Here is a 12,437-nt window from a genome sequence, read left to right on the forward strand (position 1 = left end):
TGGGAGAGATGGGGAGCGTATAGCAAAATACCAAAAACACAACTGTCTTCCCAAACCCTTTAGATGTGATTTGTTTTGATAATCACAAGTCAAATGCTAATGTCTTAAATCCCATCAATTGAGGAGAAACTATCAAACTGTACTGTTTAATTTCCATCAATTCCAAATGACAATTGTAAAGTAGAACATTTTGCCAAATGACCAGCAGGTAAGATACACTGTCTGATGTGTTTATTGATAGGCACATACCTGTCTTTCTGTACATAATGGAGGGGACATTTTCATCTTTGAATCTAGAATAAAATGAAAAATGGTTAGATATCATAAATTCGGAAGAGATGTGATTAACCACAAATTCAAATAACAGTATATCAACCAGATGGCTTCATCACTGTAACCATATCTTCACCTTACAATAGGATCTTGTTCCTCTCCTGCATTGCCCGACCATCCGAGCAACTTAAAACAAACTTGCTTTCTCAACATTGAGTACTTAAGTCTTTCAGCACAAATTGTTTTTCCACAGCTTTCCACTGATGATGTGTAACCTGCTAAGTATTTCTGTCACTTTCTGCTTTTATTTCAGATTCCAGCATTTGCAATATTTCACATTTGCAAATCACTAGCTTTTATTTTAATTCCAAGATACATTATCTTGAGCAGTGTGAAGGTTTATGAGGATGTTGCTGGGACAGGAGGGTCTGAGCTGTCAGGAGAGGTTAAATAGGCTGGGACTCTAGTCCTTGGGGCGCAGGTGGGTGAGGGGTGATCAAATGGAGGTGTATAAAATCATGAGAGGAATAGATTGGGTAGATGCAGAGTCTCTTGCTCAGAGTGGGGGAAATAAGATTACAAGGTAATAGCACCAAGCACCACTGCTGCTGTTGTGCTTTGTGCCCTGCAAAACCTCACAATGTTGCAGCCGAAGACGGTCTCTTTTTGCCCATACGCACACCATTCTACTTTATCTTCCCTTCTTCCTCCACCCGCTTTGAAGTTTGATGCTCAAGGGATTTTTGCACTGATTTTAACTTGCAAGCATGGAGACTTTGCCCAAAGTCCGTACAGAAGATTATCCTCGTCACAAACTTATTATAATTTGAGGGTGACAATTGGACTCTGCTTAGACTCCTGGTAAACTCTAACCAGAATAATATCTACAGCAGACCAGGGGCTTCAAAGAGTATGCAATTTATTGTATCCAACAACAAAGTATGTGATGCCAACTTTACATTTGCTCAAGATGCAGTTATCTTCCATTATCAGACATTAGATTTTGTGCATCAACATCCTACAGTAATAGAGGTTCATTCATCATCGTTGTAAACATTAGCGACGCAGTGGTGCTGGTTTCCGATGGGAACGGTGACGGACGCACCACACACCTCTGTCCTCCAGTTCATGCGGACTTCAGCCGCTGGCAGTATAGGATCTTGGTGTGTGTGTGCTTTACCATCATTCCTTACAATGCTATGTACGACAGTGATCGCAACTTCTAGTGAAGTGCGGATGGCCGTTGGCTCGCTAGAAGCTCATCCGCCCTTTGACAGGTCTTGTTCTTGGTCCTGCTGGGGGTCCACAGCCCCCTCCTCACCTGGCAACCCAGGTGGGGGAGACGGTTTAGTCGCCGACTGTCCGACCATGGAGCAGGTAGCACGGGATTACATGGTACCCGTGGTGAGGGGGGTGAAACTCCCCCCGACCTGACATGATAGAAATACAAACTATAAATTTGAAAAACAATAGCTGCTTCTTTATTGGAAATCGTAGTTTACAATTCTTCAAGTTGAACACTTACATCGGCCATGATTGGAGGTCAAGTCCAAGCAAGAGCAGCAGAGGCTAACTTACTTGTGTTTGAGGGATGATTTTTGTAAGTTACACACACCGCCACGTTCACCCTCAGACAAAATAGATGGCCTGTTTTAAATCTTCTCCCAATGACAATGTAGAATAAAATCAATCTCAATGATCTGAAACCCATCCATCAATACGGTTTCATTAATTAAAATTGTTCAAATGGCATTTTCAGCACAGATTGCACTAACCAAGGAATAGGATTCACTTTTCACTCATTATATAAAATATACCATATTGTTCCTCATGAATAATAAAGAAGGTCTGATTGCAGAATGTAAATCATTTTTATTAGTATCTCTTCATCTTTTAAAAAAAGTATATTTAAAGTATTCGAGAGTATTTCATTGCAATATTGATCTTTGAAATGCGACTGTGTTTGGGGAACTACATGTAAAAGTCAAGCAAAGAAATTGATTGGAATCAGACTCTGCTGTCAGTGAAAGCACAGGCAACTTCTGCTGACACGGCAAAAATAACGCCCACAGAAATCTTACGTCTGCAATTCACAGGAGGAAGGGAGAAAGGTCAATTGATCCATTAAACCTGTACCAGCTGTACGGAAGGGCAATCTAGCTCGTTCCATGCCCGTTCACTGTAGCCCTGCAGCCAAACCTTCCCCTCAGTTACCCATCCAAGTTCCTCTTAAATCTGCCTCCATTATTACTCTTGGCAATGCATTCCTTACCCCAACCAGACAATATCATTTTTTTTTCTCCATACACCTTATGGTAAGTAAATATTGACGCCATTTCACGTGTCAATCCTTGCAGTTACTTAAAAAAAGATCTAAAAGTTAGTAATGTTTGTTTAACAATTCAATGCAGGCTCTCTGATCAATCCACACATCAAATAGCTGCCTACAATGCCTTGATTTTTGTATCTGGAGCAATCTCCACAACACTCTGTTCAGCAGCTACTGGGTTTGTCCCTCAAACCTTTTCTGACAAAGGGTGTAATGTCTGCAGGTATACAGCCCTTGGCACAGAGTGGAGTGGGTGGCAAGGTGGCACAGTGATAGAGTTGCTGCCTCACAGCGTCAGAGAACCGGGTTCGATCCCGACTACGGTGTGGAGTTGGTTCATTCCCCCTGTGACTGCGTGGGTTTTCTCTGGGTGCACTGATTTCCTCCCATACTCAAAAGACGTATAGGTTTGTCGGTTAATTGACCTGTAAAATTGTCCCTAGTGAGTGCAGGATAGTACGAGTGTACGGGACAATTGGTGAGGACTCGGTGGGCCGAAGGGCCTGTTTCCACACTGTATCTCTAAATTTTAAAGACACTATTCCTGAACATAGAGATCTTTGAAATACGGCCACGGCCTCCATAATATCCTCCCTGACTTCCCTCAGGATACGCCCTGCCTGGGTCTGGAGATTTATCCAATTTAAGAGCATCTGCTTTAAGAGTACTACTTCAGGAAGGCAGATTACTATCTAAATGGTGTCAAGTTGGGAAAAGGGGAAGTACAATGGGATCTGGGGGGTCCTTGTACATCAGTCTATGAAAGTAAGCATGCAGGTACAGCAGGCAGTGAAGAAAGCAAATGGCATGTTGGCCTTTATAACAAGAGGAATTGAATATAGGAGCAAAGAGGTCCTTCTGCAGTTGTACAGAGCCCTAGTGAGACCACACCTGGAGTATTGTGTGCAGTTTTGGTCCCCTCATTTGAGGAAGGACATTCTTGCTATTGAGGGAGTGCAGCGTATGTTTACAAGGTTAATTCCCGGGATGGCGGGACTGTCATATGCTGAGAGAATGGAGCAGCTGGGCTTGTACACTCTGGAGTTTAGAAGGATGAGGGGGATCTCATTGAAACATATAAGATTGTTAAGGGCTTGGACACGCTAGAGGCAGGAAACATGTTCCTGATGTTGGGGGAGTCCAGAACTAGGGGCCTCAGTTTAAGAATAAGGAGTAAGCCATTTAGAACGGAGACGAGGAAACACTTTTTCCTCACAGAGAGTGGTGAGTCTGTGGAATTCTCTGCCTTAGAGGGCAGTGGAGGCAGGTTCTCTGGATGCTTTTAAGAGAGAGCTAGGTAGGGCTCTTAAAAATAGCAGTCAGGGGATATAGGGAGAAGGCAGGAACGGGGTACTGATTGGGGATGATCAGCCATGATCACTTTGAATGGCGGTGCTGGCTCGAAGGGCCGAATGGCCTACTCCTGCACCTATTGTCTATATTCTATTCATAAAGTTTATGATATAATGACTGTAACGTGCAATTATTTATAATTAATCAGTAATTAAACTTTGCAAAGTAGTTCTGAAAGTAAAATAAGAATAGTTGACAGGTGTGAAATGCAAGCAAGAAGGTGTTCTGTTGGAAAACAGGTTTTAATGTTCCAACTGTCCATCAATCCACGAATGTTGATTCAATCCAAACATAGACTGAAAACAAAATGATTTATTTACAGGGTTTGGATCAGAATGTTAAATTGCTATTTTAGACTTGTTTATATGACAAGTTCACGATAAACAGTTACGATGAGCAGAAAATGTTCAAGAAGGAACAGAAGATGCTGGAAAATCGAAGGTAGACAAAAATGCTGGAGAAACTCAGCGGGTGAGGCAGCATCTATGGAGCAAATGAAATAGACAATGTTTCGGGCCAGCATTTTTGTCTACCTATGAAGTGTAGAAAACACAGCTTACTTGATAAGGAAACTTGTCATTTGAGCATGATGAATACATCCTCACACAAAATTGGCCGTTTAATTTCTCTTCACTCAACCCTGAATATGAATCTTTTTTGTTTAAAGTCTGTATTAGGATTCAATTAACTTAAGTGGATTGATGGACAGTGGTTTAAATGGTGTGTACCGCTATAGGTTTGCAGTAAGCATGTTTCTACTGAACTTTAATTCTTTTTACATGTACTCTACTGTAATTCAGCAATTCGTACAAGTTAGTCATCAGATATTGTTGCCTTCAAATAGTTACTTCAGGATTTGGAAAGTGCCCCTAATTAGTGGTTGCTATGCAGCAACATTTCTTGTTATAAACTTTGAACAAGAAGTATATTTTGGGATATTTTTAAGGCAGAAGTAGAAAGATTCTTGATTAGTACGGGTGTCAAGGATTATGGGGAAAAGGCAGGAGAACAGGGTTGGGAGGGAGAGATAGATCAGCCACGATTGAACGGTGGTCGGCTGATGGCCCACATGGACTAATTCTGCTGCTATCACTTATGACATTTTAGATTGGAGTAAATGATGCAAGACACTGAAATAATGATAGGAAGGGTATAATTTAGTTTAGAGATACAGCGCAGAAACAAGCCCTTGGGCCCACCGAGTCTGCACCGACCTGCGATCCCCGCACATTAACACTATCCTACACACACTAGGAACAATTTACACGTACACCAAGCCAATTAACCTACAAACCTGTACGTCTTGAGTGTGGGAGGAAACCAAAGATCTCGGAGAAAAACAAACGCGGTCACGGGGAGAAAATACAAACTCCGTACAGACAGTACCTATAGTCAGGATTGAACCCGGGACTCTGGCGCTGCAAGTGTCTACTGCTGCGCCACTGTGGCAAGGCAATCTAATATTTTTAATTTCTGGAATGGCAGTAGGTCAATCTAATTTTCAAACTCTTTGTTTAAGAAAGAACTGCAGATGCTGGAAAAATCGAAGGTAGACAAAAATGCTGGAGAAACTCAGCGGGTGAGGCAAGATCTATGGAGCGAAGTCAATGTTCATACCTACGAGGTGTAAACTGCCCAAGCGAAATATGAGGTGCTGCTCCTCCAATTTACGGTGGGAATCATTCTGGCCATGGAGGAAGCCCAGGACAGAAAGGTCGGATTCGGAATGGGAGGGGGAGTTGAAGAGCTGAGCCACCGGGATATCAGGTTGGTTATTGCGAACCGAGCGGAGGTGTTGGGCGAAGCGATCGCCAAGCCTGCGCTTGGTCTCACCGATGTAGAGCAGTTGACACCTAGAGCAGCGGATGCGTTAGATGAGGTTGGAGGAGGTGCAGGTGAACCTCTGCCTCACCTGGAAAGACTGTTTGGGTCCTCGGATGGAGTCGTGGGGGGAGGTAAAATCACAATTGTAGCATTTCCTGCAGTTGCAAGGGAAAGTACCAGGGGAGGAGGTGTTTTGGGTGGGAAGGGACGAAGTGAACAGGGAGGTACGGAGGGAACGGTCTCTGCGGAAAGCCGAAAGAGGAGAAGATGGGAAGATGTGGCCAGTGGTGGGATCCCGTTGGAGGTGGTGAAAATGTCGGAGGATTATATGTGACGGCTGGTGGGGTGCAAGGTGAGGACAAGGGGGAATCTGCCCTTGTTACGAGTGGGGGGTTGGGGAGTGAGAGCGGAGCTATGGGATATAGAGGAGACCCTGGTGAGAGCCTCATCTATGGTAGAAGAGGGGAATTTCTAAAATTTTCAAACTTGATCGGCCACTGAACAACACTAAACCTATAGGTGGTGGTAAAGGTGGTGCGCCACTGTGACCATGTCGGGGTCACCTCTGCAGACTTCTAGGAATACACATTCAGCTGATATATTTTCTTTAAGGATAAATCTTGAATCTCATGTATTAATGATATGGATGAGAATATAAGTGGAATGATTGATACCAAAAGTGTTGATGTAGTAGACAGTGATGAAGGTTGTCTCTGGATACAACAGGATCTAGACCTGGCAGTCGGCACGGGTAGGTGATGGAATTAACTTAGACATGTGTAAACTGACGCATTTTGAGAAGTTAACCCAGGGAAGGACATACACAGTGAATGGCACAGCCCTGGGTAGTGTTGTAGAGCAAAGTCCTAGGAGTACAAGTACATAATTCCCTGAAGATGGTACACCACATCCTTGCCTTCGTTGGTTGGTGCATTAAATGCTGGAGCTAGATGGCATGTTGCCGGTGTACAAGGTGTACACCACACCGTGTACTGTAGCTCTGATCATCACACCACAGGAAGGATGTAATCAAGGTTGAGAACATGGAGAAAAGATTCATACGGATGAAGCTGGAACTGCAGAGCTTATGTTATAAGGATAAACTCGATAGGCTAGGATTGTTTACCTAAGGGGCAAAGGGGTAACCAGAAAGAGGTGTATAAAATCATAAGTTGGATGGTCATCGTCTTTTCCCCCCCAGAGTTCTGGACGTTTAAAAATAGAGGACAAAGGTTAAAGGAAATATTCACAGACCCGAGGGACAGTATTTTCCACACAAAGAGGATGGTGGTATGGAACAAGTTACCAGAGGAAGATACAATTAAAAACAGCATTTAAAATAATGATGGATAAGTACTTACATGGGAATGATTTAGTGGGGTATGGGCCAGCTTAGAAAGGCACCTCAATTGGCCCTTGTTCATGCTGTGTAACTATGACTCATTTCACTTATCATGATCTTACAGAAATACATCAACATTTACACAGATATGGTCAAAAAAGTTAGCACATTGCGATTTTTATAATTGATTGGATTAATTATCAAAATATTACCCGTCTATGAAGAAACACACCTACACTCATCCCTGGAACACCTGGATAAGGAGGACACCTACATCAGATTTCTATTCATCGACTACAGCTCTGCTTTCCATACCATCATCCCAAACAAACTCATCTCCAAGCTCGTGGAACTTGGAGACAGCACTACCCTCTGCAATCAGATTCTCGACTTTCTGACCAACAAACCACGATCAATGAGGATAAATGACAAATCGTCCTCTACAATAATACTGGTGCCCCGCAAGGATGCGTTCTTAGCCCCCTATTACACTCCTTATACACTCATGACTGTGCAGCCAAATGCCAACCCAACCCAATCTACAAGTTCACAGACGACACCACCATAGTGGGCCGGATATTAAATAATGACAAGACGGAGTACAGGACGGAGATTGAGAGCCTCGTAACCTGGTGCAAATACAACAACCCCTCCCTCAATGTCAGCAAGACAAAGGAGATAGTGATTGACTTCACAAGTGAGGCAGTATGTTCAACAATGCAATTCCGCAATGCAGGCGGTAAAGTGAAGAATTGGAATTAAGGAGCATAATTCGAATTTTCATAGAGTCACAGAGTGATACAGCATGGAAACAGGCCCTTCAGCCCAACTTGCCACACCAGTCAACATGTCCCAGCAACACAAACCCTAGTACACATTGACTGTCCTGAAGTAGAGATGGTTGAAAGCTTTAAGTAAAATAAATATCACCAGCAATTTGTCCTAGACAAGCAATATCGAAGCTAAGACCAAGAAAGCGCACGACACCATAACCTCCTCCGACGGCCAAGGAAGATCGGCATTTCACCCAACACCAACGCTCACTAACGTCCACAGATGTGCCATAGAAAGCATTTTACTTGGACGTATCACAGCATGGTTTGGGAACAGTTCCATCCAAGACCTCAAGAAATTGCAGAGTTGTGGACGTAACCCAGACCATCACGGAAAGCAACCTCTTTCCATGGATTCTATCTACTCAATGCTGTCGCTGCAAGGCTAGCAGCATAATCAAGAACTACTGTTATCCCGGCCACACCCTCTTCTCCCCTCTTCAATCAGGCAAGAGGTACAGGTTTGAAAACACACACCTTCAGATTCAGGGACAGTTTATTCCCAGCTGTTATTAGGCAGCTGAACAGTCCTCTCACCAGCTAGAGTGCGGTCCTAACCTTCCACCTACCTCATTGGAGACCTTTGAACCATCTTTAATCCAACTCTATCTTGCATTAAATGTTGTACCCTCTATCCTTTATTGGTATACTATGGACTCCTTGATTGTTACCATGTATAACCTTTTCTTTGACTGGATAGCATGCAACAAAAGCTTTTCACTGGACCTCGATACACGTGACAATAATAAACGTAACTAAATCAACTAAACTAAAGATATGAATCTTCACGAACAAAGATGCTTAGTCATTGATACTTAGTGTGGTTATAGAGAGTGGACAACCTTTATTAGATATCCGCATTAGCAGCTCAAAAAAAATTCCAAATACCACTAAAATTCCAAAAAAATCTCTCAAAAGCCTAAAATAACAGGATAGCCCCACAAAATTTCTTACATGCTTCCAAATAGTTTTTTTCTTAAAGCGCATGGAACTCTGATATTTTTATATCTATATTACTAAAACTCTGATCTTGACCACTTCCTGTTATTCTGTATATTGATTTTGGAAAAACGCTGCCACTTACGGCTGTGATTTTTGGCCATCTTACTCAGGACAAGAGGATTTTTCCCATCGATGAAAAATAAAAGAGTTATTAGTGTTTAAAAAATGTTGAGATTCTCTCTCCTGAAGGCCACGCTTCTTCCGGAGGGACTATAAAACCCGGAAATGTTGAGTGCCTCAGTCAGTCTCTGCAAGATGGGGGAGCGAGAGGATCACGTCTCTCAGTCTGAGCTGTGAATAACACTAAACACATGTCTACTAAACTGTGAGTGGTTTTACTGACCTGTCAGTGCCCTTAACGTGGTTTGAAAATATAGCTTGGAAATGCTAAAGCTGTGTTGCCTTTGGTTTGGAAATGCTAAAGCTGTGTTGCCTTTGGTTTGGAAATGCTAAAGCTGTGTTGCCTTTGGTTTGGAAATGCTAAAGCTGTGTTGCCTCTGGTTTGGAAATGCTAAAGCTGTGTTGCCTAATTAAAGTTGCCTTGCCTAATTAAAGTTGCCTTGCCTTCTATATAATTAAAAGTCTAATCTTGACCACTTCCTGTTTGCGCTTTATATTGAATTTAGAAAAAAACACTACCACGTACGGCTGTGATATTTAGCCACCTTACTCAGAGTCCTCCTCCGCAGGTGGCGAGGATTTTTCCCATCGATGAAAAATAAGAGAGTTATTAGTGTTTAAAAAATGTTGAGATTCTCTCTCCTGTCAATCACGCCATGAAGGCCACGCCCCTTCTGGTAGTAGGGGGAGGGACTATTAAACCCAGAAGTGTGGGCATGGTTCAGTCTCTGCAAGATGGAGGAGGGAGAGATCACGACTTGCTTTCTTTAGTGGCCTTGCACCCTGCTTGAAATGGTATGAAACTGCACTTGCATTTCATGGCCTTGCACCCTGCTTGAAGTGGTAAGAAACTGCACTTGAATTTGGTGGCCTTGCACCCTGCTTGAATAGCCGTGAGTCAACTGCCAGCCCACCAGTCGTGAGTGAGTGAGCTGCCAGCACAACAGGCTTGAGTGACAAGAATCCATTTGGCCCACAATGTCCATACTAGCCCTCTGGAAACCAGTCCCTTCAGCCCACAACACCCATACTAGCGTTCCAGAAATCTCCCCCCCCCACACTGGCCACCAATATTGGAATTGGTGGAGAGGAGGAATATTGCGTTGGGGGACCAGCCCTCCCGTGTGATGCTGGGGGGTCCCACTTAGTCTAGTATATACTAGTTCTAGGATAATGAGTGTGAATCAACCTTTTTTTACAAATTTTGCAAAAAGTTACATTTGTGGAGTAGATTTTCTTTATTATTATAGGGCATCACTGATGAACATATAAACAAGAGGACATCGAACACTGACTGACTCACACATAAGAACAAAGTTGTACGGATGCAATATCCATTTAAAAGAAGATGTAAACTAGAGATTCATGGGTTAAATAGTTTTGTCACTTGTTTGGTATTAATAAGGCTTCCACTTCAGTTGGCAATATTTGTTAATGCCATGGTTTCTGTGTGGACCTTACATTAAGAAATATCAGAATCCACATTCCAGAGTAAACGGCAAAATTAGAAATACACACGCAGATGAAATTCCAACGTTAGTCCATTTTGCAGAATCCTTTGCTTGGACAGATTCAAAATGCTGGAGTAACTCAGCGGGACAGGCAGCATCTCTGGATAGAAGGAATGGGTGATGTTTTGGTTCGACAACGCGAAGTACCTGAAACATCATCCATTTCTTCTATCCAGAGACGCCTCCTGTCCCGCTGAGTTACTCCAGCAATTTGTAATCTATCGGTGTAAACCAGCATCTGCAGTTCCTTCCTACACATCATTTTCTTGGAGTTGGGTTAGCAGAATTCTAAAAACCTCGGACTCCAAATTTATTGCACAAACTTGATCGTAACCATTGAACCATGTGTCAGGATGCTAATACATTGCTCCAAATAATGCCATAAAAATATATATAACTTTACCTTTTTTTTAAATTAATTGTCAAGAGCTGAAGGAAGCAACTGTGCTCAACAATGCAATTCCGCAATGCAGGCGGCAAAGTGAAGAATTGGAGGTAAGGAGCATAATTTGAATTTTCATAGTCATAGAGTGGAACACGGCATGGAAACAGGCCTTTCAGCCCAATTTGCCCACACCAGTCAACGTCCCAGCAACACTAATCCCACCTGCCTGTATTTGGTCAATTTCCTCCAAATCTGTCCTATCCATTTCTTAAATGTTGGGATAGTCCCTGCCTCAACGACCTCCTCTGGCAGCTTGTTCCATACACCCACCACTCTTTTTCCAGGGGACGGTATCTATTTATTTCCTTCCTGTTTCCCAGACATTCAGCTGCCAAGAGGCCAGCAATGCACACAGTTCTCTGGCAACAATACTCTTGAATAGGCTGCAAGAGTCCGTGACGGGTTGCTGGGGATTTCCATCACGCAGACGAGTTATTGTTTCTTCTTGGCATCAGCAAGGTTCATGTTTGGAGTATTATCAGAAAGGGCAACTGTAAATTGGCAAGGTGGTGCAGTGTACAGCTTAAGAAATTAAAGGCCGTTAAATGTGTCATCCCTACAGACTTCTTATATAACAATTTACAGCACGGAAACAGGCCATCTCGACCCTTCTAGTCCGTGCCGAACACGTATTCTCCCCTAGTCCCATATACCTGCGCTCAGACCATAACCCTCCATTCCTTTCCCGTCCATATAACTATCCAATTTATTTTTAAATGATAAAAACGAACCTGCCTCCACGACCTTCCCTGGAAGCTCATTCCACACAGCCATCACTCTCTGAGTAAAGAAGTTCCCCCTCATGTTACCCCTAAACTTCTGTCCCTTAATTCTCAAGTCATGTCCCCTTGTTTGAATCTTCCCTACTCTCAGTGGGAAAAGCTTATCCACGTCAACTCTGTCTATCCCTCTCATCATTTTAAAGACCTCTATCAAGTCCCCCCTTAACCTTCTGCGCTCCAAAGAATAAAACCCTAACTTGTTCAACCTTTCTCTGTAACTTAGTTGCTGTACCCAGGCAACATTCTAGTAAATCTCCTCTGTACTCTCTCTATTTTGTTGACATCCTTCCTATAATTAGGCGACCAAAATTGTACCCCATACTCCAGAATTGGCCTCACCAATGCCTTGTACAATTTTAACATTACATCCCAACTTCTATACTCAATGCTCTGATTTATAAAGGCCAGCACACCAAAAGCTTTCTTACCACCCTATCTACATGAGATTCCACTTCAGGGAACTGTGCACAGTTATTACCAGATCCCTCTGTTCACCTGCATTCTTCAATTCCCTACCATTTACCATGTACGTCCTATTTTTGATTTGTCCTGCCAAGATGTAGCACCTCACACTTATCAGCATTAAAATCCATCTGCCATCTTTCAGCCCACTCTTCCAACTT

The 12,437-nt window shown here is 43.0% G+C and overlaps 1 protein-coding gene across 2 annotated transcripts in view; it reads right to left on the bottom strand.

The window, feature by feature from the left end:
• Positions 1–12,437, bottom strand: part of spire2 (spire type actin nucleation factor 2) — a 123,736-nt gene that overhangs the window by 93,131 nt on the left and 18,168 nt on the right. For both annotated transcript variants that reach the window (XM_033035658.1, XM_033035657.1), the window contains exon 2: positions 250–293. In XM_033035658.1, coding sequence (XP_032891549.1) covers positions 250–293 — 44 coding nt within the window. The remainder of the gene's footprint in view (positions 1–249; positions 294–12,437) is intronic.

This window comes from Amblyraja radiata, chromosome 17 (genome assembly GCF_010909765.2).
Source record: "Amblyraja radiata isolate CabotCenter1 chromosome 17, sAmbRad1.1.pri, whole genome shotgun sequence".
NCBI lineage: Eukaryota > Metazoa > Chordata > Chondrichthyes > Rajiformes > Rajidae > Amblyraja > Amblyraja radiata.